General features: G+C 46.3%; 1 protein-coding gene across 9 annotated transcripts in view; it reads right to left on the reverse strand.

The window, feature by feature from the left end:
• The window catches only part of PLCH2 (phospholipase C eta 2), a 308,320-nt gene that overhangs the window by 51,204 nt on the left and 229,498 nt on the right, over positions 1-27,618 (reverse strand). For 6 of the 9 annotated variants that reach the window (XM_048518901.1, XM_048518904.1, XM_048518902.1 and 3 more), the window contains 6 exons: positions 27,335-27,428; positions 21,081-21,284; positions 19,517-19,637; positions 15,033-15,204; positions 7,203-7,310; positions 2,234-2,239 (listed from right to left, as the gene is read on the reverse strand). In XM_048518901.1, the coding sequence (XP_048374858.1) occupies positions 2,234-2,239; positions 7,203-7,310; positions 15,033-15,204; positions 19,517-19,637; positions 21,081-21,284; positions 27,335-27,428 (705 nt within the window). The remainder of the gene's footprint in view (positions 1-2,233; positions 2,240-7,202; positions 7,311-15,032; positions 15,205-19,516; positions 19,638-21,080; positions 21,285-27,334; positions 27,429-27,618) is intronic. The other 3 variants (XM_048518900.1, XM_048518908.1, XM_048518906.1) reach the window with 1 other exon arrangement.

Consider the following 27,618-nt stretch of genomic DNA (forward strand, 5'->3'; position numbering starts at 1 on the left):
GAACAATGATTCCTCCCATTGTGTAGCATTATCTCCCCCAAATTTCCTCCAAGGCTTTTTTTTTGGGGGGGGGATGTACCAGCCTCTTGGTGGGACCTGGGGATTGCTAGAATTGCAGTTCATTCCACACAATAGAGATCGGTTTCCCTGGAGAAAATGGCTGCTTTGGAGGGTGGACTCTATGGTGTCGTACCTCACTGAGGTCCCTATCCTCTCTAGGCTCCACCCTCAGATCTCCAAGAGCGTCCCAACTGGATCTGGCCACCCTAGCCTTTTCGGAGATGGGAAAATACATCTCTCATCTCTTGCTGCCAAAAGTTAGCATTCGAGCCAAACTTGGGAAGATCCAGACAACGCAATTCATTGGGGGGCAAGGAACCAGCAGCAGGCTTTAAACTGCTTTAATGGTGATGGCAAACCACCACATAAACATAGTTTGCACGGGTCAGTGTTTGAACAGGGAACCTGGGGTTTGAAAAGGGGATTTACTTTACCTTTTTAAGCATTGAGGGGGTTTCCTTTAGCATTTATACTAGCTCTTGAGAAGAAAACCAGAATCCTCATTCTGTAGAAAAAGGCTTTGGAACTCCCCGCCACTATCAAGGCAAGTTTACCTTCCCCCTTGCTTAGGACTGCAATGCCCACAAGGTTTTTGTTTGGTTCAGCGGCTGTATAATTTTGCGACTGTGGATGTCTTACAGGGATGCTGATTTTTTGACGGCTGCCAGTTTTAATCAATGTTAGTTGAACACTGATGGTTTCGTACTGTCATTAGAAGAATAAGCGACTGCCTGGGTCTGGCTTGTTATCATAAGTGTAATTTTACGGCTTGGTTTGTGACAGTTTGTTGTAACCTGCCCAGTGGGTCCATTTATCTATTCCATTTTTTTTCAAATAAGCGGATGGTGCCTCACATGCGATCTCTGTTTTATCCTCACAACTCCTCTGTGAGATATGTGATATTTTAATATTTTTATTTATTTATATTTTTGATTCATAGGCCACCCTTTCCCATAAACAGGCTCAGGGCTGCTTGTAACAGTAGAATTACAGCGAAAGCATACTATGGTGCCTCAGAACCAATAACTAACTAAGGAGAATGAATTAAAGGCAGTGGCGTAGAGCCAAGGGAACGTGGGGGGTGACTCACCAGGCGCGTGCTGGTGTGGGGGTGTGGGGGGGGCATTCCGGGGCATGGCAGGGGCATTCAGGGGTGTGGCAGGGGTGGGCAGGGGCGTGGCAGGGGCTCAGGACACATGCGTGTCCCAGGCACAGTTCCACCCACTATGGCACTGATTAAAGGGGAAGGAGAGAGAAGTGAAAGGGGAAAGAAAGAAGAATGGAGGAGAAAGGAAACTATGTGGGGCACTATTGCTGCCTTCAACCATAGATCTCATAAAACAGCTCCATCTTACAGGCCCTGCAGAACTGTGATAGATCCTGCAGGGCTGGGGTCTCATTCAATGGAGCATTCTAACAGGCCACAACCAGAGCTATAAAAGCTCTGGCCCTGGTTATTTTTTTGGACCAGGAACCACCAACAAGTTATTATTCAAAGAGTGAAGTGATCTCCATGAGGTGAATGAGGCAGTCCTGCAAGTCTGAAGGTTCCAGCCTGTTTAGGGCTTCAAAGCAGTGGTGGCGAACCTATGGCACAGGTGCCAGAGGTGGCACTCAGAGCCCTTTCTATGGGCACACACACACATCTAGACTGGCCTGAGCATGATCCTTTACCTGGGAGTAAGCTCGGTTGCTGGCAATGGGGTTTGCTTCTGAGTAAACCCTCCTAGGGTTGTGATTCACCCATTCAAAGTGTTGCACAGTTGCTTCACCCAGCTTACTCCTGAGTAACACGAGCCTTGGAGCCAACTGTTTTTTCTAAATAAAACCTCAGTATTCAGGTTAAATTGCCGTGTTGGCACTTTGCGATAAATAAGTGGGTTTTGGGTTGCAATTTGGGCACTCGGTCTCGAAAAAGTTCGCCATCACTGCTTTAAAGGCTAGTATCAAAACATTGAACCTTATTTAGTACTCCACTGGAAGCCAATGATTAAATAATCAGTTACGCCTCTAACACAGAAAAGCAAGGTTTCACTTTAATGGTATTGGGGTCGTCCCCCGCCCCCCACACTTCCCAGACAACCGTGGTTTGGTAACGCAACAAGTTTGCTTCATTGTTTCAACAGCCAAACGAGGCTAAATTCTACCACCAACAAAACTACTCATACTGTACCTTCCACTTCGAAAGGATGGGATAGAATGGCATGAAAGAGGGAAAAAATCCATCAAAGGGAGTAGCAAACATCACATAATATAGCTGTTAGAAATGGCCCAATTTTTAGGTCAGCAGAACTCTCAGCAGATATTCCTCGAAGGACCATTTTATCAGTTCATCAGACCCGGGAACTTTTCCCAGATTGTACCATTTCAAATGGCAGGGGGTGGTTAGTAATGGGGTTCGCATCTCTGAAGGCTCCCCCACCATCCCCAAAACTGCAGTCCTACAAACATGCCCTTTTGCATTTCATGTTGCTTTTTCACCCGTTTCTGTTAGTCCCTTTTATGCAGTGGATGGTCAAGTAGGCATCTGTTTCAAAAGTTCTATAAAATTTAATTCAAAAGGTCAGGGGAAAAGATGAGAAGGGGAAAATCTAGAGTTGGATGGAACATGACTGGAACTTTCTCATCCAAACCACGAAATGTGGGACCAGCTTCTTAAAAAAACAACGTCTGTTTATTATTTTATTGGACTTATATGCTGCCCTTTCCCATCGAAAGATGGGTTCAACACAGAAAAGTAACACACTTGGGAGACGTCAAAGAGGAATCCTGTTTCCAGAAACACCAGCTTCCCGTGGGCAAGTAAGAACGTATCCTAAATACAGGACAATAGAGATAGCCATATCTACCCTGTTTTATTCCCTTTATAGTCATTTGTATTCTGACAATCATTTCAGTTCTCTGCTTTTCACTGATGGGTCTTTTATATTGTGTATGGCTGTGATATAGTTTTATACACAATTTATGTGTTATTTATAACATATAATGTTGATGCACTGCTGCAAAAATGAGTGTTGAAAACACATGCATTTTACAGACGAAATTATTGTGAAGAGATGGAAAAATAAAACACACACTGATTTGATTCCTACAATCAGAATGGGAACTTTGGGACTGAAACAGCAGCAATGAAAAAAATCAAAATGATCCCAACCATGTTGGAACCTGGTAAGCCCAAGAGCGGTACAAGTCCAGGAATTCTTTTATTGCTCCATTATTGCTTGGTTCTACTCAACATTTAGTGTGAACCAAACTCTCAAACAAATTGTAGTGATAAATGTGAGAGAAAAGATAAGGTCTGTAAGAAAATTAGCAGAGGACCAATACCTGTCATCTTCAAGGCAATCTGCTTCAAAGAAAATAGTTTAGAGACATCATTTATATCGCGTTTGCGTAGAAAGAAAAACCCACCGCTGGCATGCGCCGGAAGATTAAAGGATCAGGCAAATTGGCGCAGCATGTGCGTTTTTAAAGGACAGAGAGAAATCAAAAGCTCATGCGCCTAAGGAAACAAAAGATTAAGATGCTTTGTACGCCAAACACCTTTACTTGCAAAAAAAGAGAGCACCAAACGCTGCGTTTAGTGAGTGGATCAAAGAGGATTGCCCACGGGTGGGGAGAGAAAAGGAGGGCAAAAATAAGAGATTTGTGAAATCTGAAAGGAGGCTTATTTACAAGAACAATTCTGGGTCTGGCTGGAGATTAGGCAAAATTCCTTCAGTGCCCTCCTTAAAATGCCAAGAGAAGGCAGGCTTCTCAGTTCTCCTGGGGAAATGGTTGTTGTGGAAGGTGGACTCCATGGCATTATACCCCACTAAAGTCCTTCCCAGCTCCAAACCCTGCCTTCTGCAGGCTCCACTGGCAAAATCTCCATCAATTTCCAACCTGTCATTGGCTAACCTAGAGTAAGGTGACCAGATGGGGCGCCCCAGAAGGCAGTGCGCTCCTGTGGCCGTGCGCGCGGGAGGCTGCCGCAGTGCCTTGCGCCCAGAAGGCAGTGCGGCAGCCTTCCAAAAATTGGGACACTTGAAAAAACCTGCGGGATGCGGGACAAATTGTTTTAAGGTGGGACTGTCCCACCAAAAGTGGGACGTCTGGTCAGCCTAACCTAGAGGCAATGAAGAAGAAGAAGAGTTTGGATTTATATCCCCTGTTATTCTCCTGTAAGGAGACTCAAAGGGGCTAATAACCTCCTTTCCCTCCCCACCCACAGCAAACACCCTGTAAGGTGGGTGGGGCTGAGAGAACTCCGAAGAACTGTGACTAGCCCAAGGTCACCCAACTGGCATGTGTTGGAGTGCACAAGCTAATCTGGTTCACCAGATAAGCCTCCACAGCTCAAGTGGCAGAGCAGGGATCAAACCCAGCTCTCCAGGTTAGAGTGCACCTGCTCTTAACCACTATACCACGCTGAGGCATGGAACCTATTGGTGGTGGCTCACTGAGGGCCCAAACATCCTGATGCCAGGCCTACTTAACAAAACCCTTGTAAACCATTTGTGTGTGGGGGGGGTCACCACTAGGGACCTCTAAATTTGTCTCCACGTTTGGTGGAAACTTGAATGCCTGGTATCATTGGATTTGCCCACTGGATAAAAATTTTGTTCACCTTCTGTTCTCTAAATATCACATCCAGTATGGCAGACACCAGAGCATGGCTGCATCTGCCTTTTCTGGGGGTCCCAAGAACAGCAAAACCCATGGAGAACTATTGCTAGGCCTCACAAAATGGCTTCACATCCTTTGTCCCAAGACAGCTCAGATAAACGGCTTGGACAGGAGTCCCGCTAAACCACCCTAAAACATTTCCTGTAGCCAGTGTTCTTATGCTACAGAGGAGAAAACTGAGTTCGCAGCATTAGAAAAATGTTCTTTTTTTTCAAAATATATATACTAAATGGTAAACCAAGCTGCCAAAGAAACCATAATACACAATTTTGATCTCTCAGAGACCAATCAGGATGGAAAAGGAATTGGGGGAGAATCAACCGGATTTACAATTTGCCAAGCGACACAGTTCATATCACTTTTTGAACTATGTGCACACATCTGGCTGGGTGTCGATCCTGAGCTTGCAACTGAACATTTTAATCCCCCCCCCTTTTTTAAAAATAAACGTAGCTTGTAGACCTCATATATATTCGGGACACTGTAGTGTCATAAAATACCCATTTCGCCCTATTTAGTATGTATACTTTAGACTGTGAAATTTCCTGGCTTTGAAATGTCTGCTTTTTAATGCGAAAGGGTAAAAAACCTGGTCACAGCAACCTGCTGCAGCGAAAGCATTTAAATAAGCTCAATTATGCATCGAGGGTGTGCATATCATTCTGAAACAGGAAAGTTTCCCTTTGTTATGTTGTTATGGATCACTTAACCCCGCTATAGAGTCTCCTTTCTTTTTTGAAAGATCTGTCAAGAGGTGGGGGCCAAAAGAGAGGATGGAAAGGAAACTGTTTAGAACAGTGACGGAGAACCTTTTCCAGACCGAATGCCCAAATTGCAACCCCAAACCCGCTTATTTATCGTGAAGTGCCAACATGGCAATTTAACCTGAATACTGAGGTTTTAGTTTAGAAAAAAGGTTGGTTCCGAGGTGTGTGTTACTTGGGAGTAAGCTTGGTGGTAGTTGGTGGCTTGGCTTTGAAGCAACCGAGCAACTCTTCCAATGGGTGAGTCATGCCCCTAGGAGGGTTTACTCAGAAGCAAGCCCCATTGCCAGCAACCGAGCTTACTCCCAGATAAAGGATTGCGCTTTAGTTCTTCGCATGAAAATCAGTGGGGTTTAACTGCGTTTAGCATGGTTACCTACACTGCTTCCCCAAAACTAGGTCTTAGGTTTAATGCTAATAATCAAGCCCAGTGGCCCAGGCCAGCCTAGATGTGGGGGGGGGGGCACTCTGTTTGCATGTGCCCACAGAGAGGGCTCTGAGTGCCACCTCTGGCACCCGTGCCATAGGTTCGCCACCACTGGTTTAGAACATGGGCACGTCTGCTTTTTTTAAAAAAAAAACAACAACTGGCCCTTGGCAAAGTTTCCTTTGGGGGCAAGCATTAGCCAAAAAGCCCCAGACACAGGTAGCAAACCTGCTCCTGTATCTGTATCCCCTCCCCACCCCATGTTCTGATCCTTCATCACCCTACAGGTATGATGCAGTGGTGGGATTCAGCCGGTCCACACTGGTTAAGTAGAACTAGTAGCTAACCAGCTGCAATCCCACCACTGGTATGATGTAGTGTTTTCATGTATGGAGACAATCACTTTCATCTGTACGTAGGTTAAGAGTTGTACCAAATTTATGTTTTTGAGAATAAATGTTGAGGCAAACTGCAGCTGTTGAGAGGGCCCCCAAGAACCTGTTTTAACTTTTGATTCCTCTCTTTGCTGCCATACCAGTACTGTTTTTTTCTCTTTTCGCTAAATTATTCTAGTCAACCATCATGTGTCAAACATGATGACACTACAATAGCCAGAGTGAAGACAATTATGATTGCTGCCCTCACTCTGAATGGGTGACAGCAGGGGTGTACCACCCAGGGGGACGTTTGGGGTCAATGACACCAGGCTGTGGCCATTTAGTAATGTGGGGGGCAGAAAATCACCCCCATGCCCCTCCTCCTTTCCCCTAGGTCCATATACTTTGAGATGACCTGGTGCAAAGAAAGTTGTTTGGTTGTGGTGGGGGAGGGCAGTCGCCCATACACTGGGGGGGGGGGCTCATATTTTGTACCGGGTTACATTTTCCCTAGATATGCCTCTTGGTGACACTGTAGCCAATCAGAATTGCCTCTATGCCAATACTGCAGATTCCATGCAGTGTGTGGGCTGTACTTTGCCGCCAGCCAGACTGGGTTGTATTAATGCTGCCTCAAGGCTAATTCAGAATAATCACCCTGAAAGACAATTGGATTTGGTCTGTGATGATGTCACTGAGTCAGTTCAGAGTGACGGCAATGCCTCTTGCCCTTGCTCTGAATGGGGGACACCCCTCCCCCCCCAAAGCCCTGGAACGGATAGGATGCCCTTTCTTCGCCTCATCCCTAATATAGACAGAAGTTATTAGAAACAATGAAGGGCGCCTATGAATCTGCATTCCCTCCATTTTTGCATTCTGTTCCCCCTAGTACTTTTCAGTCCTTACATCTCCATTCATCAGTTTGCAGTCGTCATCAATCTCATCGGCGCTGTCTTCGTCTGACACTTCCCCTTCCTCAGCGTCTTCACTGATGTTGGCTGGAAGCTTCTTCCCCTGAAAAACAAAGGCTTCATTAAGTTGATAAAGAAGCACAAACTGGTGGTGGTTGCGGGGGGTGGGGTGGGGGATCAATACCTCTCCCTGAGTAGCTGTCCTCTTTCCTTCGCAAGAACTACAATGTAAATATCAATACAGTTAGAATCCAAAGGTGACCTTTTGCTCGCAGAAGACATTCTCCTCCTCCTGCCTTACCTTGTGTGCTGGATTGTAGATTGTAGATTCTAACTCCACAGGAGTACACCTGCAGTTATGTTACAAGAAACTCTGCGTATTGTTGAAGGCTTTCATGGCCAGAATCACTAGGATGTTGTGGGTTTTCCAGGTTTTATGGCCGTGTTCCAGTACATTCTTCAGATGCCAGCCACGGATGCAGGTGAAACATCATGAGAAAATACTACCGGAACCACGGCAATACAACCCAGAAAAACCACAGCATCCTAACTCTGCATTACTTTGTTCAGATACACATGTATTGTTTTGTCAAAGAGAAATCTCCAGGCATCAACTGGATCTAAAAATGACTCTCCATAATTTAGAAGGCACATTTTCATGGAAGGAATGGTTTACACCAGCATGGTGTAGTGGTTAAGAGCAGATGGATTCTAATCTCGAGAACCAGGTTTGATTCCCCACTCCTCCACCTGAGTGGCGGAGGCTTATCTGGTGAACCAGATGTGTTTCCATACTCTTACATTCCTGCTGGGTGACCTTGGCTACAGTTCCCTCTGAACTCTCTCAGCCCCACCTGCCTCACAAAGTGTCTGTTGAGGGGTGAGGAAGGGAAAGCAGCTTGTAAGCCACCTTGAGTCTCCGTACAGGAGAGAAAGGTGGGATATAAATCCAATCCTCCTCCTCCTCCTCCTCCTCCTCCTCCTCCTCCTCCTCCTCCTCCTCCTCCTCCTCCTCCTCCTCCTCCTCCTCCTCCTCCTCCTCCTCCTCCTCCTCCTCCTCCTCCTCCTCCTATATAATGCTGGTTTTTCTGTTGTTTTTAATTTTGTAAGCCCCCCTGAAACTCCCATACAGTGCGGGGGAAAATTCCAATAAATAAATTAATCAAAGTATTTTCCTTCCATGGTTTTTTGGGTCGAAACTTGTGTGTGTGGTTGAGGGGAGGGGGGGAGGGAGAGGAAAGGAGAGAGAATGTATATATGAATGTGTCTGAACACACACACACACACAAGATAAATATATCTGAAGGTTGGAGATGTTGAAAGAGGATAATGCAGGGTTCTTTTCCCATCAGTGGTAAGACTGTGAAAAATTGTAATTGTTTTGGAAAGGCACACCAGAATGAGATACGTTTGTCAAACATAAGTGCTATTATGCCAAACACGCAGTCTATCAAAATGTCTCACGTAATCCATTTAAAATATTGCCCTTTATATAATTTCTTATGTTATATCTAATATTGTGCTATGTTCCAGTCCCTCTGACACAACATTGTTTATTATTCTTGTAGCTTCTAAACCAGTTCCATTTTCATTCAATGTCACAGAGCAGCGGACTTGAGCTCCTGGAAACGTCTTATATCGCTTTCATTATAAGTCTGGTAAAGTGTCATTTACAGATTCTTTGTCTGACAGAAACCTGTTTATAGATATCAGAAATGAGGAATTTGGTTTCTTGGTGTAACATTCTAAGCCCTCCCAATCCCCCGACCTTAAACTCACTATTTACACATTTCGCTAATTATTCCTGCTTGGGGCCATGGTATGAGCGAATGGCCCATTGGTTCATTAGAGGGGCGGGGGTCCTATTCTGTTTATTCATTCATTTAGTGCAGGCTTGGAGCTCCATAAGAGGGCAGTCAATATGGCTATCCCCCTCCTTAAACACATTAAGTTGTCTTTGACTGAAGCAGACCTCAGGGTCTGTCAATGTCAGTCTTTATTACTGCTGTTTTTACAAGTGTGTTTTACTTGCTGTTCTGTTGTCCTTTCCATTGATTGATTCTTATGGCTTTTAATTTTGTTTTTGTCTTGATTCCCTCTGACTCCAGCAAAATATTTGGTTAGATTTATACCTATTTCCAGCCAGGGTGGGGCTCAGGGCGGCTTATAATAAATTAAAAAAACAACATCCATAGCCTAGAAACAAATATAACATTAAAACCTGACATTTAAGATGGCACCTTATACAATTAAATCCCAGCCTAAAAATAATTTCACATCCAGTCCTGACATACGTCGAATTCTATTTGTCAGATGAGGGAGGGGTGTTGGCAGTGCTCCAGATAAAGGAGACCGGCTTATTAGACGACTCAAATCGACTCTTGGAGCTGGCAACCCTACCCCCTCAATCGCTGGATGGGACCTGGTCAACTCTAGCATGGGCATTACATATGGTGCTTGTTTCTTGTTACAGCCAAAGAACAACGTCACTTTCCTACTGTGTGTGCCAACCCTAAGTACAGGGATACTATTAAATGAGCATGTTGCTACAGCTGCCTATTTGGGAGCTGTAGGAAATACCCATGCAATACATCTCCTACCACTTCTCAAACAGCTACAATTTGGCCGAAGGCCAAGGTTGTTCTCATTCCAGCTTCAATCCAAATGGACCTCTAAAGTAAAGTTGATAGATATCGACTAATAATCTCCACCTAAGAACCTTAAAAGGGTTGGATTGAAGGGCTGCTGCTTCATCTCCTAAGAGGCCAGCTTATCGATTATGAGGGAAGGATCTCAGGTGCTTATCAAAGCTCCATCAAAACGAATTACTTTAAACGTGGAACTGAGGTGCTTGAAGAAAGTTGAGGAAAGTTGCATTGATCTCCAGCACTTCAAAATTCAGTCATTTATAAATGGCCAGTGGCGATGGCAGAGGAAGAGAGGATGAGAACCATTTACAGAAAATGAGCAGAAGTATGGAAGGCCACCAGGCGCCACATAGATTAGAAAGCAAAAGTCAGTGTGGTGTAATGGTTGGAACTAGAACTCAGGAATCCTTGGTTAAAGTCCTTGCTCTTCTGTGACGTTTGCTGGGTAATACTTTGACACTCATTTTCTCTCAGTCTGCCTAACCCATTGTTCAGGGTTCTTGTGAGGATAACTCTGGAGAAGGACCATAATGATGAAACATCATACCAGCCAGTGTAGTGGTTAGGATGCTGGACTACAGTGAGGTAAGCTTGGGTTCAAATCCTTATTCAGCCATGAACCTCACTGGGGGATCTTAGACCAGCCATTCTCTTGCTCAGCCTAACTCACCTCACAAGGTTGTTGCAAGGAGAAAATAGGGAAAAAGAGAATTTCACATAGCACTGAGACCTTCTTGGAGGAAGATGATGATGAACAGGTAGAGTGATAGCTACAGAAGATATATGGAAGTTGCACTGAAGTCCTTAGTGGACGAATGAGATAATAAGTAAATAAAACTCAAGAAATTCGACAACCAGACTGTGAGGCAAGAAGATTTTCGTTTGCCTCTTGAATGGATGGGAGAACCAGCTGCTTGTCCAGGGCTGTCACCAATGTTACATGTTTTATATGAAATTGGAACTGGGGACTTCCAGTTTAAACCCGATTACTTTCATTTCCCAGTTCTGCCCACACTGTATGGCCACTATCCCAACCATCTACTGAAAAAGCTGATTCAAATATTATGCTTCCTGTTACTGGGGGGAGTAGTATATGAAAAAGGTCCCTGTGACTTAAATCCACTCAGATGGCTCATATTATATGGGGAGAGGGCACAGCAGTGTCGGCTATCTCTAGGAATGTGAGCAAGGAGAAGAAGAAGAAGAAGAAGAAGAAGAAGAAGAAGAAGAAGAAGAAGAAGAAGAAGAAGAAGAAGAAGAAGAAGAAGAAGAAGAAGAAGAAGAAGAAGAAGAAGAAGAAGAAGAAGAGGAGGAGGAGGAGGAGGAGGAGGAGGAGGAGGAGGAGGAGGAGGGAGGAGGAGGAGGAGGAGTTTGGATTTGCAGGTCCCCCCCTTTCTCTCCTGCAGGAGACCTCCAAAGGCTGACCCCATAATCTCCTTGCCCTTCCCCCCCTCACAACAAACACCCTGTGAGGTAGGTGGGGCTGAGAGAGCTCCGAGAAGCTGTGACTAGCTCAAGGTCACCCAGCTGGTGTGTGTGGGAGTGCCCAGGCTAATCTGAATTCCCCAGATAAGCCTCCACAGCTCAGGCGGCAGAGCTGGGAATCAAACCCGGTTTCTCCAGATTAGATACACGAGCTCTTAACCTCCTACGCCACTGCTGCTCCATTTGAATTTGTCCTCTGACCAGATTTTTGAATTGGTCCTCCGTTTGAATTGGTCCTCTGATCAGATTTTTATTAGCTAAATCATCCCTGACCAAAGTCCGTTCATCCTCAGGAACGTTCAAAGGGAGAGCCGACAGAACTTGCCCAGGAAACCAATTTGCTTCGCTGAAAGACTGTGAAAAAGTTATGCCTGATGAATATTCAGTCCAGGGTCACTGCTGTGAAGGATTCAGCTTTGTGGGTTATAAAAACTGTTACATGCCATGAAAGGGGTAACTGCTATAATAAAAGAGCCCTAGGTTAAAGCTGTCCAAAAAGCTAGATAGCCTGTCGTGCTAGCGAAGGAGATTTTATGTACTTAGAATGTCAGAGGGCCTGATGACTCTCCTCAGTATATCATGCCTACAAGTTTAATAACTGCTTTTGTACAAATCTGTGGGTGCCTCCAAAATTGTCCTTGTTTAAATTCCTACCAGGATTTTCGACTTCTCAGTCACCCCACTATGTTTCCAAAGTGGAGAAGCGGCACATTGTTCTTTTTCTTTTTAAAAAATCAGAATTTCATGCAGAGAACTGCAGGTGTACAGTGAGCCAGGGGACAGGGACATGGGTGGAAGGGGTACCTTCAATGTGACATCACTTCCCAGAAGTAGCATCAATCGTCTTTAGGAATCACCAGAAACTCTATGATAAAACCCCAAGTGATAACTCTATGATAAAACCAATGGAGATATTTTTAGTAGCTTTATTCTCCAGGTTTATTCTCTTGGGGGACAAATGGCAACCCTACACCTGAGAGGGTTTCCTCTCAGCAGTGGCGTAGGAGGTTAAGAGCTTGTGTATCTAATCTGGAGGAACCGGATTTGATTCCCCACTCTGCCGCCTGAGCTGTGGAGGCTTATCTGGGGAATTCAGATTAACCTGTACACTCCCACACATGCCAGCTGGGTGACCTTGGGCTAGTCACAGCTTCTCGGAGCTCTCTCAGCCCCACCTACCTCACAGGGTGTTTGTTGTGAGGGGGGAAGGGCAAGGAGATTGTAAGCCCCTTTGAGTCTCCTGCAGGAGAGAAAGGGGGGATATAAATCCAAACTCCTCCCCCTCCTCCTTCTCCTTCTCCTTCTCCTTCTCCTTCTCCTTCTCCTTCTCCTCCTCCTCCTCCTCCTCCTCCTCCTCCTCCTCCTCTTCCTCTTCTTCTTCTTCTTCTTCTTCTTCTTCTTCTTCTTCTTCTTCTTCTTCTTCATCATCATCATCATCATCATCATCATCATCTCTTGGCTTTTCCCTGTCCCCTGCCTGGAGGTGGCCAGCCACCCTGATCCCTTGATGGGATATCAATGGCCAATGAGGCTGCCCTTCAGGCATCTACCCCTTTTAGGCCCTTTTGTTTTGCTCTTATTTGAAAAACATTTCCCCTGAACCTCCTTGATGAATTAGCCCAGAACAAGTAAGATACAACTGAAAAGCTTTTGTGGTTCATACATTTCATTCTCCGCCCGTTCTGTGCTCTTGTCGCCTACAAAGGAATGACATTGAAAGTCAACTCCTTTGGCAGGCTTTTATGCCGAATCCATTTTTCAAACAGTTCATTTAAAAAAAACAACCTTCGTGCTTCTTTCAGGCTTCTTTCTCTGCCTCTTTGCTTGCGAGCACTCTGCAACGCACGCTCCCAGTTTCCCAGAGCTGGTGGGAACAGCATGTGGCAAGTATAAGAGAGGTGGCATCCTTGCTGGCCATCGTAGCTACACACACCAGCCAGTGGCGTGAGGAGAGGGCACAAATATGGGGCAGGCAGCAGTGAGCGTAAGTGGGGGGTGGGTTTGCGAGAAGGGGAAGGATTCACAATCAGGTGGGGACGCAAAGCTGGAAGGGTGGGAAGGGAAGACCAGAAGGGTGCCCCCTGGGTACTGGCAGCCTAGGGCCCCCATACTGAATTGGCAGACAGTATGAAGCTTCTGGGTTAGCCAGGCCTGGTAGAAATCCTGCCAACCTGGCTTTCTGTCCTTGCCTGGTCAAGTGGGCGGTGCCTTCTGGATGCAGAAGTTATTCCAGCTTCAACTTCTGCGACTAGTAGCTGACCTTGTCCCCCTCCACAGGACTCAGTTTGGGGGAACCCTCCTGGTCTTAATCAATGTCCAACTGCCTGGACTTGTTCCTGACAACAGTTTAGCACGAACCTTTTACAGATCGACAAGGACACACCGGAGACTCCCTGTCAACTCCTCAGCTTCACAGATTTTGATGTCAAAGGTGAACCAAGCAGATGTTGCTGCAAAACCCAACTCCCACCAGTGTTGAGAACCAGGAGCAGCCATATGTAACATTTCTGGCCTACAGGAAAAAGCTTTTGTCCTTGTCCTAGGAGCAGCAGTGGCGTAGTGGCTAAGAGCAGTGGCTAAGAGCAGGCGCACTCTGATCTGGAGGAACCGGGTTTGATTCCCAGCTCTGCCGCTTGAGTTGTGGAGGCTTATCTGAGGAATTCAGATTAGCCTGTATACTCCCACACACTCCAGCTGGGCTAGTCTCAGCTTCTCGGAGCTCTCTCAGCCCCACCCACCTCACAGGGTGTTTGTTGTGAGGGGGGAAGGGCAAGGAGATTGTACGCCCCTTTGAGTCTCCTACAGGAGAGAAAGGGGGGGATATAAATCCAAACTTTTCTTCTTCTTCTTCTTCTTGTCTGGTATCTTGCAGAGCGTCACACTTTCCATATGAACAGCACCTCACTCACTGCTCTTGTACATCTACCTAAACATCAGAAGCTTGTAGAGAGTTTGGGGATGGGATGGGGTGGGGTGGGTGGGGGTGGGGGTGGGGGGAGAGAGAGCATCTCTTTTCCATAACTCTAGGGTAGTGGCATTTGAACAAGCTAGCAGGATTGAGGCGAAGAAGAAGAAGAAGAAGAAGAAGAAGAAGAAGAAGAAGAAGAAGAAGAAGAAGAAGAAGAAGAAGAAGAAGAAGAAGAAGAAGAAGAAGAAGAAGAAGAAGAAGAAGAAGAAGAAGAAGAAGAAGAAGAAGAAGAAGAAGAAGAAGAAGAAGAAGAAGAAGAAGAGAAGAAGAAGAGAAGAAGAAGAAGAAGAAGAAGAAGAAGAAGAAGAAGAAGAAGAAGAAGAAGAAGAAGAAGAAGAAGAAGAAGAAGAGGAGGAGTTTGGATTTATATCCCCCCTTTCTCTCCTGCAGGAGACTCAAAGGGGCTTACATTCTCCTTGCCCTTCCCCCCTCACAACAAACACCCTGTGAGGTAGGTGGGGCTGAGAGAGCTCCGAGAAGCTGTGACTAGCCCAAGGTCACCCAGCTGGCATGTGTGGGAGTGTACAGGCTAATCTGAATTCCCCAGAGAAGCCTCCACAGCTCAGGTGGCAGAGCTGGGAATCAAACCCGGTTCCTCCAGATTAGATACACGAGCTCTTAACCTCCTACGCCACTGCTGCTCCTGTAGAAGTCTACAATGTTGTAGAAGTCTACAACGTTGCTGGTAAGTTAACAAATGGTAAACCACGGAAGTCTTTGTTACCTTGACTAGTATTTTCCCTTTCAGACTCTCCGGGGAAGGCAATTGAGTGGGATCCTCATTGACCACCGAAGACAGGTCCAGCTTGTCCCCCAGAATTTCAGTCAGATACTGGGCCATCTTTTTCTGCTGGGCGACGCTGCAGTGGTTCTCAATGGACAAGATGACAGGGTATCTAGAAGATGGAGGGAAGTGACACAGACAATTAATTAACAATGCACATTCAGGGAGGTCTTGGCTTTGGCTCGCTGATTGACAGGGAAGTCACGAACTTGGTCTGTCAAAAAAAGTGTGCATCTCAGTTAACTGCTCTGACTGACAGAGCTGACGGCAATCAAGGTGGCTCAGTCAATCAGGAATCCCATAGCTCGGATATAAAATTCAGCTCCTGGCTTCTGTCAGTACTGAAGAGAAGAAAAGAAGAGAGTTCAGGATTTATATCTTGTCTTGCTCTCCTGTAAGGAGACTCAAGGCGGCTTACAAACCCCTGTTTAGGTTAAAAAAAGTATGTTTATCACCTGGGGATATGTGACCCCTTTACCCTAGCCTACTTTTAAGCTTTCTTTCCCTGAGATAAATCTGTGTTAGTCAGCAATAGCAAAATAAGACAGGAACCCAGCAACACTGGTCTTTAAGTCCAGTGTCTTTAAGACACCCGTTTTCCCATTTCCCCCCTGCTTTTAGTTCCAGCTTTATTTCAGAAGTTACCGCTCAGCTACTCCCCCCGGACAGCTTATCATACCCACAAACTACACGCTGGCTTCATCCCTTTTACAGCCGATGCCTTTCACTATCAAAACTCGCACACCACATAAGCCAGAAGCTATCTGTCGCTCGTTGGCAGGTTCTGAGCAGACCTTTGATGATACCCCCTGAATTATCACATTTACGAGACCGGCAGGGCTTTGCGGCTTGTTCTCTTTCGCCCTCTCCCCTCCTTTTTCTACTTATTTATGTATTTATTGCCGAAACGTTAAAAAAGCTCTTGCAACTCTTGGGATCTTCACAGGCAATAAACACCTGCGATAAAGCCTCTCATGAATAAGACCAGGGAACCGGCTACAAATACTGCCCGATTTCTTCCCTGCGCGGGCAGCTTGGGGTCGCCAAGCTACCCAAGCGGGAAAGGGCAGACAGATTGGTGGGCGCTCAGTGCTATCCATGGCTGGTTTCTGCCGCTTGCCTCATGGCGCCTGCCCAAGCGTGGTTCCGCAAAGACTCTGGGTAAATTATTTGTGCTCGAGACGCAAATGGGGTCATGCTACAAACTACTGCTCGGCCACCAGGGCAGCTGGGTTGAGTCCGCAATCAAGAAGGTTACTGTTGCGGTGCCCAGGAAAGGCAGGATTTCTGGTAAATTATGCAGGCTGAAGGAAATGGTGCAATTTGTTTTACAAGGGTTTTGTTAGACAGGGAGAGCCGCGCTTCCTAGTCAGCCGTTTGGCCATGAGGCATAACAGTCGCTGTTCAACCAGTCCTGCATTCCACTCTGCAGCAAGGGATATTGAGGCCCAGGATCACTGGCCAAGCCAACTTTAGGCTCTGCAGTACAGCGGTAATACCCACCATATTGGGCCATTTTGGAGAGCCAGCATGGTGTCGGGCTAAGAGCAATAGACTCTAATTTGGAGAACTGGGTTTGATTCGCCGCTCTTCCACATGAGCAATGGACTCTAATTTGGTGAACCGGTTTGTTTCCACACTCCTTCATATGAAGGCTGTTGTGTGACCTTGAGCCAGTCACAGTTCTCTCTGAACTCTCTCAGCCCCTCCTATCTCATAAAGTGTCTGTTGTGGGGAGAGGAAGGGAAAGGAGCTTGTAAGCCACCTCGAGTCTCCTTACAGGAAAGAAAGGTGGAGTTTAAATCCAAACTGTACTTCTCTCCTTCCATACTGTCCTGATTTGGATGGTCCAGGCTAGCCCAATCTTGCCAGATTTTGGAAGCTAAGTAGGGTCAGTCCTGGTTAGTATTTAGATAGGAGGTCATCCAGGATAGCTATGAAAAAGATGGCAAACCACCTCTGCTTATCTCTTATCTTGAAAACCCCTGAAGGGGTCACCGTAAGTCAGTTGTGACTTGATCACATTTAACACCACCACTACCACCACCCTGGACTGTTGTCAAGAGAACAACAACACAATATAGAGAACAACAGCACAATACAGTGTATTGTTATGGAGAGGGAAAATGAGTTAAATAGGCAGGATTTGGTGCAGTGGTTACAGCCTATATATGGTGCAGGATTTGGTGCATCCTGGGAGGCAGGATGGTGCAGTGGCTATAGCCAAGACTTGCATTTAAATCCCAACTCTGCCACAGACTTGTCAGTCCCTTTTGGCCAGTGATCAACTCACAGGGTTTGGATGAGATTGCAGTTGTAGGAGCATGTGGTTTAAACAGGAAGCCACAGGCGCTGTGCTGAATTCCTTGATGGAAAGGCACGGGCGGGGGGGTAAACAAATAAAGTAATTAAACCATGCTTCGTTTCTAAGTATCCCACGGTTATTGCCCACACATTTGCCAGCAGAAGGGTTAAAAACCTAGTGAGAAGAGGCCCAATACTGTATGTTATGCCTACCCCCCCACCCTCTGGAAGAATCATGGAGTACACACACATACACAACCACAGAGCCCAGATTGTGTGTTTTGGCAAGATAATTTTTGCTTGGGTTGTGTCAAACTTCTGCTGTCGAACATATTTAGAATACAAACCACACACGGAGAAAGCAATGGCCTCCTGCCAGTAGGAGATTCATTAACCAGGACTAACCACTTTGGCAGCGTGCTGTAAAAGGATAGGCCTCATAAGTCAAATCAATCAGCCTCCGGGTTTTCCTTCGGGTTTGGGGATCTATTTTTGGATTCTGTAAGCTTAGGTGTTTGAAGCGCTCCGTTCGGCTCGGAGCTCAACAACGCAGTTCCAAAGGGAAGTGGATCCAAGATGAGCCACCGGAGCCACTAAAGGTAGATCCCTGCGGGGGGTTTAATAGATTGCCGGTTGTGATCCACACTGACCTGACCCAATCCAGTAGGCATCTACATTGCATCTGGGGTTGATTTGGGACTTCTTAGCCCTCTAGATGTAACTCAACGAATCCCTGCCTGCTTATGTATTTAGATATTCCGTAGCAGGCAATATAACTGCTTGTGATTTTATGGGTTTTGGTCTGGTGCATGCTATGATTTCCGAGTCAAATTCTTTCCATTTTGCTCTGACTTGTCCTTTTTGCAGAAGACAACTGCATGAGTGCTGTATTTCCAGGATTTTTTTCTTCAGACGGTGGGATACATATTGTTTAGATAAGAAAGGTGCTTCAAAGTCAAGGGGTTCAGCAATTTCCCAACCAAGAATTTCGGTGTTAGTGGTTCTGGGAAATGCAAAATCTGCCACTTTACTTTTGACCCTGCCCCCCACCCCCCAAAGAGGAAAGTAGTCTGTGTCTCTCCTGAACAAATTAAGCAACTGCAGTGTTGGACAAAAATACTGCTTTTGGAAGAAAAAGATTCATTCCTACACCATAAAGCTAATTTTGCTTACACAGCTGCAAAAGTTAACTGTCATATAAATTAAACAAAGAGTGTGTATTCTTTTATTGTTTTAATTTTGCTAATGGGCTCAGTTATTTGCTAGGGCTTATGACTGGTGCAATAAAGATCTTGAGTAATTGATAGGCAACTACAAGGCCCACAAACAAACCAGAAGGAAGGTTAAAATAGGGGAAGGGAACCTGAACGCCATCCATGCAGTAAAAGGGCAGTTGCTGCAACTGTCTGAGCCAGCTCGTGGCACAAAGCGACAAGCTTCAGTACAGCAGTCCAAGCTCTGCTCATGACCTGAGTTCAATCCCAAGGGAAGTCAGTTTCAGGTAGCCAGCTCGAGGTTGATTCAGGCTTCCATCCTTCTGAGGGTGGTAAAATGAGTATCCAGCTTGCTGGCAGTAAAGTGTAGACAGCTGTGGAAGGCAGTGGCAAACTATCCCATCAACACAGTCTGCCCAGTTAATGTTGAGATTAGATGTCACCCTGAGGATCAAGAATGCCCCGGTGCTTGCACAAAGGATGACGGTCACCTTTCAAGTCCATGGAAGTCAGCTGCTTAGGAGGATACTCTTCTGCCTGAGACCCTGAAGGACCTGCTGCCGATCTGAGTGGACAATACTGGTAGGGTTGCAACTTTGGGTTGGCAAATACCTGGCGATTTCGAGCATGAAGCCTGGAGAGGGTGGAGTTTGGGGAGGGGAGAGACTTCAGCATGGCACAGTGCTATTCAGCCCACCTTCCAAAGCGGCCATTTTCTCCAGAGGCACTGATCTCTGTCGTCTGGAGATCTTTAGTAAATCCAGGAGATATCTAGCCATTACCTGGAGGTTGGCAACCATAAATACTGACCTTGATAAACAGCATGCTGCTAATGACCCAGGAATGAGAACATATTCTCATGAGAACGTATTTACTTCACACTGCGAAAGCCAGGCCAATACGTACTCGCTTTTGATGAAGGCATATTTGTTGATGGTTTCAATCACATCTTTAAAGAGGATCTTGGAGGTCAGTGTGTAGCCGTGGTGGACGATCGGTTCTCCGTCTGGCCCATCCCAACAGTCAACTGCCAAGAAAGAGAGAGAGAGAAGGAACATTGAGAGAGAGAAGGAACATTGAGACGGGGGTCCCAACTTTGTTGAACCTGCCGACATCTTAGGAATCGGACACATATTAATGGGTGCAACTACAAAATGGCTTTCACAGGTGGACGGCCACACTCGCAGGAAGTCCAACTGCAGGGGAACAGAGAAGTAATTCCATCCATCCATCCATCCATCCATCCATCCATCCATCCATCCATCCATCCATCCATCCATCCATCCATCCATCCATCCATCCATCCATCCATCCATCCATCCATCCATCCATCCATCCATCCATCCATCCATCCATCCATCCATCCATCCATCCATCCATCCATCCATCCATCCATCCATCCATCCATCCATCCATCCATCCATCCATCCATCCATCCATCCATCCATCCATCCATCCATCCATCCATCTATCTATTGAATTTACTACTAGACACCAATCCCTGAGAGGCTCTAGGGCAGCTATACCAACCACAATAAAGAATCACAAGTTAAAGATCAGCGATAGCACTCTGGAAACAGGTATAAGAAACATGAATTCTGCGATGATTAGCAGACGGTATAAAGAACAAGGAACGGGAAAGAGTTGGAGAGGGAATAATCTAACACTATTATTTTGATCAGAGCTCTAATGGCCAATCAGAAGCCCTGCTAGGCAGAACCCCCATTTGGCCCCACCCACTTTCTAGAGACACTTGTGGGGACCAAGAAAAGTGTTGGTAGGCACCACGCTGTGGTCTCTGATTTAGATCATCGTTGTGTACTTTCCTACCTGCTGCATTCTATCTTTTGCTTGGATAAATGTTGTGTGCAGTGGGCCCTGATGCTCAGACATCTTCCTCTGGTCAGAAGCGTACTGCTGGAATCCAGGTTAGCCCAGCATGTATAGTCCTTCCAAGAGATAGCCAGCTTAGTGAGGTGGTTGAGAGTGATGGGGTTTGATCCCTCACACCTCCAAATGAGCGGCAGACTCTTATCTGGTGAACTGGATTTGCTTCCCCACTCCTATACATGAAGCCTGCTGGGTGACCATGGGCTAGTCACAGTGCTCTCAGAACTTTCGTAGCCCCACCGATCTCACAAGGTAACTTCTGTGGGGGGATGAAGGGAAAAGGAGTTTGTAAGCCACCTCGAGTCTCCTTATAGGAGAGAATGGCAGGGTATAAATCCAAACTCTTCCTCTTATTCAACTCCTTTATCCGAGAAGGCTCCCGGTGGCAAACTGTGGAGGTACAGGATTGCTAAGCACTGCAGAGAAGAAGGGCGATCACCTGATTAAAGAGTCTTTTAATCAGATGAACTCTAATCTGAAGGAATATGTTTCCAAACACACTCAAGGATTGCTGATAGCAAAACTGAATGGCACGGTAAACCATTCCTATAGTTTGGTTCAATTAGAATTTTGCCCTTACCTTCCACACATCGGCATCCGGACTGTAGGACCCAGGCGTACATGTCAACTCTCGACTGAGACATCAGCTGGTCGCCCATGAGGTAGGTGTTATGAGAAGAGGTGATGAAGTATTGACTCAGAGGATGAGTCATGTCTTGGTTGACTTGGTGGTGCTCCGGGTTGAAAATATCCCCAGTTGGGCTGCGCATATAGTTGGTGAACCCTGCGGGGAGAAGGTCGTGTAGGCTGAGTATCAGTGCTTTCAGTCCAAGCTAACAGTCCTAAGACTCACCTCTGGATTACAGAAATACAGATGTGCCAATCATCAGAGTTTGAACTGACTGATTCATCCACTAGTCTGCTTTGATTTGTGTAAGACGAAAACCAAAGCTCTGGGTGCAGAAGGCTTCATAAACTGGAAACTCAGAGGTGTTGTTTTCTTTCATGTCGAACACGCACACTGATTATTTCTTTGCAGTTTAAAAGAAGCAACACCTTGAGTGTATTGGAAGTGTTCATCGCAAAGGTTGTCACATGGTCACAGTTTACTGGATTGCAAAGATGGGTAGAAATCGTAGTTATTCAGGTCTCCTGATTCAAATACAGGTCTGACCAGCTTCCAGAAGGAAGTCAAGCTATATCAAGGGGAGTGTGCAAGAGATACAGAATTTGAGCCCACCCAATATAAGGTTACTCGTCGTAGCCCCCCTGGAAGGAAGACTTGACTCTGTTCACTTTGGCACCCTCCTTTTCAATGAGGATTCCTACTAAAATTTTCCATGGGCAGTCTTTCAAGCAGCATAGAATCATAGAGTTGGAAGAGACCCCAAAGGCCATCAGGTCTAACCCTCTGCCATGCAGGAACACACAATCAAAGCACTCCTGCCAGATGGCCATCCAGCTTCTCTTTAAAAACCTCCAAAGAAGAAAACTCCACCACACCCCGAGGTAGTGCATTCCACTATCGAACAACCCTTACTGTCAAGAAGTTTTTCCTGATGTTTAGGTGGCATCTCTTTTCCTTCACCTTGAATTCATTACTCCTGGTCCTAGTCTCTGGAGCAGCAGAAAACAAGCTTGCTCCCTCACCGACATGACATTCCTTCAAATATCTAAGCATGGCTATCATGTCATTTCTTAATCTTCTCTTCACCAAACTAAATGTACTCCCTAAGTCTTTCCTCGAAGGGCACGGATTCCAGACCTTTGACCATTTCGGTTGCCCTCTTTTGGACCCCTTCCAGCTTGTCAATATCCTTCTTGAATTGCAGTACCCAGAACTGTACACAATATTCAAGGTGAGGTCTAACCAATGCAGAATAGAGAGGTACAATTACATCCCTCCATTTAGACACTATGCTCCTATCGATGCAGCCCAGAATTGTAGCTCCTAGGGTGATCCACTACAATGCTTCTTGCGGTTCCGCCTCGTGAAGTTCCTCCTACCCACACCAAAACCCAGCCAGCGCATTTTAAACCTTCTCTCAGCTAGCCTAATGATTGGCTATCGGCTTTGATTTTTCAGCTGGGTGATCCGCGTCTTTCAACTCTCAGCTACTCTGGGCTAGATATTTCCTAATCCTCCCCACCAGCACTGGGCTGTTTGACTTTGTGTCTGTTCTTGGGCTGTGACAGCTTTCTCAACGCTGTTGCTATAGACTTCCTAGCAACGGGGCCTGAAGTGTACTGCTATCTTGACTATCTGAAGTCTTTTTAAGGTATATAATATAATGTTTGCAAAAGACAAAAAGGCTTCGCAGTTACTGTAAAATGAATGCAATGGTTTGGGATCCCCCCCCTTCTCTGAACAGCTGATTAACTGCATGCATTTGCATAAACTTGTGTGTATTAATTATTTAGAACACTTATTAGGCATCTTTCTCAAGGCAGCTTGCAATGTAAACAGAGCACTATAAAAACACAATCAAAATAATAACGATAAACCCTGTTAAACAATTTCAAAGCTCCAATTAGGACTGCATAGCAAAGGAAACAATTGGTCTGAAACCACAATCATACTTTGCTTCGTATTGTTCCACTCCAACTGAGCAACGTTTTGAAGACTTTCTCCCAACTACCAAACTTTACTACAACTTATGTGGTTCTTTTGGGGTGAAGAACCAAGTGTGTTTGTGTTTGTGGTTTGTTGTTTTGGTTGCAACAATGAAGCACTGTGTCAAAGAATAAGCAAAGAAATTTTAAAATAAACCTCATGGTGGCCATGAAACTTTTGCAAAAGGTGAGTGCAGACAAACAATATGGTAAATAAGGGGGGGGGGGAGCAATCCAAAATGTTCTGGAAACATTCTAAGTGACTTGTGAGAAGAAGAAGAAGAAGAAGAAGAAGAAGAAGAAGAAGAAGAAGAAGAGGAGGAGGAGGAGGAGGAGGAGGAGGAGAAGGAGGAGGGGGAGGAGTTTGGATTTATATCCCCCCTTTCTCTCCTGTAGGAGACTCAAAGGGGCTTTCAATCTCCTTTCCCTTCCCCCCTCACAACAAACACCCTGTGAGGTGGGTGGGGCTGAAAGAGCTCCGCAAAGCTGTGACTAGCCCAAGGTCACCCGGCTGGCGTGTGTTGGTGCGCACATGCTAATCTGAATTCCCCAGATAAGCCTCCACAGTTCAAGTGGCAGAGCAGGGAATCAAACCCAGGTCCTCCAGATTAGAATGCACCTGCTCTTAACCACTACGCCACTGCTGCTCCTTCAAAGGATGTAATGGGGCAAAGAAACAACACCCCAGGTACATTTATTAGCCCACTTGTAAAAATCTAGTCAGTATGAATAAGGAGTTTCAGAGCAAAGAAGCAGTATAGTGTAATGCTACTCATGGAAGAGTGGAAGGTTGGCATGTTTTCTTGGTCAAAACACATTCGCGGGGGTTGGCTAGCTTTGAATCGTCGCTAGATTCTCCCCCTCCCTCCCGCCTTATCAGTGCAACACAAGGCACGCGTGATCATTTTTCTGTCTGCCTCTAACTTAATCCAGTTGCACAAAATTGACAGTCTGAAGAATGCAGTTGATGAAATGGCAGCTTTTGGGAAAAGGTGGACATTTGCTGGGGGGGTGTGGGTGTGAAAAAATATGCTGTGGATGGGTTGACACATTGTTCACATTTCAGAACACATCATTAAAGAAAGGTCAATTTGCGAAGGCTCAGCGATATTTGTTCTGTCATAAACATCAATTGTTCGCATGCATTTCTGAATCTATCGCTGGTTCTTTTTTCAGATTTAGGATAAGAGGGTTTTTTTTTTCCACACAGGGAGCTTAATGCAGTTCCCACAACACGGGGGTTGTCTTGCAACTGTCACGGCTGCCTTGGCCAATATGCGAATCTGTCTTACGAAAACCAGCACTTTCTCTGTGATCGCAGGAAGAAAGCCTCAGAAAATATTAATATCAGGGCAAATCGATTCAATCTGTTACACTGGAATTTTTTCTGCACTGCATTCTATTGCTTCTCGGTTCCGGTTCAACCACGAGGATGTCCAAAAATAATTCCCAAATTGGATTGTGTGCAACTGTCGGCACAGCCTTTGTTCAGTTCATTCTCAGGCACAGAGCTGTGATGGTTCTAGAGCGGAGTGCCACACTAAATAAAAAAAACTTGATTCAACTGTGTGCACACTCACATCGAGGGTACCTTTTTAACAGTGCCACGGATGCCATTAAAAGGAGACAAAAGATATTTAGGAATCACGAGAGTGGCAGGAAGGCTGGGAGCCAGGCCAGGTCCAGGGGCGGTGATGGTGGGGGCCCAAAGAGTTAAGAGGCTAGCTAGGAGCAACAGTGGCGTAGTGGTTAGGAGCAGGTGCATTCTAATCTGGAGAAACCAGCTTTGATTCCCCACTCTGCCGTTTGAGCTGTGGAGGCTTATCTGGGGAACCAGATTAGCTTGTGCACTCCAACACATGCCAGCTGGGTCACCTTGGGCTAGTCACAGTTCTTCTGAGCTCTCTCTGTCCCACCTACCTTACTGGGTGAAGGGTGAGGAGATTGTAAGCCCCCTTGAGCCTCCTACAGGAGAGAAAGGGGGATATAAATCCTCCTCCTCCTCGTCCTCCTCGTCCTCGTCCTCCTCCTCCTCCTCCTCCTCCTTCTTCTTCTTCGAGGAGAGTGGGCCTCCCCAACAGGTCTTGTGGTCCCTTGTTTGCTATTTAAATTCCTGGGAGCCACAGGAACAATCAATGAATCAATCCCCATTCCTCCACTATTCCTAACATCCCTTATTCTAGAAGAAGAGGAGGAGTTTGGATTTATACAGGACCTTTCTTTCCTGTAAGGAGTCTCGAGGCAGCTTACAAACTCCTTTCCTTTCCTCTCCCAGCAACAGACACTTTGCAAGGTAAGTGTGGCTGAGAGAGTTCTGAGAGGACTGTGACTGGCCCAAGGTCACCCAGCAGGCTTCATGTGGAGGAGCAGAGAAACAAGTCCAGTTCAAATCCAGTCCACTGCTCATGTGGAGGAGTGGAGAATCAAACCAGGTTCTCCAGATTAGAGTCCACCACTCCTAACCACTTCAACATCCCGGCTCTCAATCAAGAAGTCAATGATGTGACCCTGCAGCACTGAGAGAGCATGCTAAAACCTGCACAGCCATCAGATGTGCTCTAACAAACTCAACCTAATTTGAAGAAGCACAGGAGGAAGGCAGCCAAATGAAACCAGGTGGATTAAATATTAATAGGGCACTTCACATGTTCATATACTAAGCAGGACTGGGCCCGACAAATTATCCACTTCTTCCATGCCGGGAGGGACGACTGCCCCTTTGCTAATGGGGCGTCCTGCGAACAAGCTCTGCTATTCGTTTAGAAGTGCCGAAGTTGAATGCTTTAAAAAGTTGCCACAACTCATTAAGTGAACGCTGTTAACGTTGCCCTGCGGCTGGAAAGAAGGAAGAGAAATTCGCCGCTCAGGATTCTGCTGATGGCTTAGAGTTAGCGAGCTTGTCGCATAGACTCGGGAGCTATTAAGAGAGAGCTCTTCCTAGGCTAATGAACACTTCGCGTACCGTTGCTGGAGATTCAGGCACCAGACTGGGAGCAGTGTTGGCTAGATGTTGGGGGGGGGGGGGTAGCTGGCCAGATGTCCGCACTGGGGTCCCCTCCCCAGTTGAACCCACCTCTTTGCAGATGCTCTCTCCCTCTGGACTGAATCCCCCACTGCAGTCAGGACACAAAAGGAAAGATGGAAGAAGAAGAAGAAGAAGAAGAAGAAGAAGAAGAAGAAGAAGAAGAAGAAGAAGAAGAAGAGAGAGAGAAGAGAAGAAGAAGAAGAAGAAGAAGAAGAAGAAGAAGAAGAAGAGGGAGGAGGGAGGGGAGGGAGGAGAGAGAGAGGAAGAGTTGGAGAGTTGGGAGGAGGAGGAGGAGTTTGGATTTATATCCCCCCCCCTTCCTCTCCTGCAGGAGACTCAAAGGGGCTTACAACCTCCTTGCCCTTCCCCCCTGACAACAAAACCCTGTGAGGTGGGTGGGGCTGAGAGAGCTCCGAAAAGCTGTGACTAGCCCAAGGTCACCCAGCTGGCATGTGTGGGAGTGTACAGGCTAATCTGAATTCCCCAGATAAGCCTCCACAACTCAAGCGGCAGAGCTGGGAATCAAACCCGGTTCCTCCAGATCAGACTGCACCTGCTCTTAGCCACAGCTCTTAGCCACTACGCCACTGCTGCTCCCAGGTAGCTAGCATCTGCTGTTCCTTTGTTTCAAGGAAGCAGGTAAGCAGAGAGTAACAACTCAGGGAAGAGGCAGGAAGTCCAGGGGGGTATATCAGTTGGTTGTGGGGCCCACAGCAAGTGCCTTACGGCAGAACACCCCATGCTGGCCCTGGCAGCTAAAGCAGCTAGGACCTTGGGCTATCAAGGCACAAGAGTGATCCAGAGAATGTTACGAAGCAGAGATGGGTCACAGTCCAAATCTGATGGGGGGGGGAGTAGGACTGGATGACTTCAGGCTAGTCACAGTTCTCTCAGAACACTCTCAGTCTCACCTCTCAGCCCCAGGTGTCTGTTGCGGGGAGAGGAAGGGAAAGGAGTTTGTGACCCCCTTTGAGTCTCCTTACAGGAGAGAAAGGGGGGGGGGCATAAATCCGAACTCTTTTTCTTCTCTTCTGCTATAAATAATGCCGAATCAATCACAACAGAAAGAGCGCCAAAAAGATGCGCATCCCTGGGAGAAGATGATGCTGGAGCACATTCAGTCAAAGCATCTTGCGTCACCTGGCGTTTCGCCGCTTTCTTGACTCTTGCCTGCAAAAGCAAACGGGGAAACTTACCGTCAATCCCAAGGGATCCTTGTTGCTTGCTTTCCGGACATGGTTCAAACTGATTGATAATTTCAAGGCAGTGTTCCCTGGTCACATTATTCATCTGAAACAAACGGAAATAAAACGGTTTTAAAAATGCATCTTCTAAGTAATGCTTCCTGTCCCGGAGTCGTCCATTATGCTGCTGGACAGTTTTCTGGCTGCAGATGATATCCTCCTCCCCACCCCCTCTCCCCACCCCGCCCAGTCATCCATCGATATTCCAATTCCTGCCAATCAATGTCACTTTCAAT

This window comes from Sphaerodactylus townsendi, linkage group LG16 (genome assembly GCF_021028975.2).
Source record: "Sphaerodactylus townsendi isolate TG3544 linkage group LG16, MPM_Stown_v2.3, whole genome shotgun sequence".
In the NCBI taxonomy this organism is placed as follows: Eukaryota; Metazoa; Chordata; class Lepidosauria; order Squamata; family Sphaerodactylidae; genus Sphaerodactylus; species Sphaerodactylus townsendi.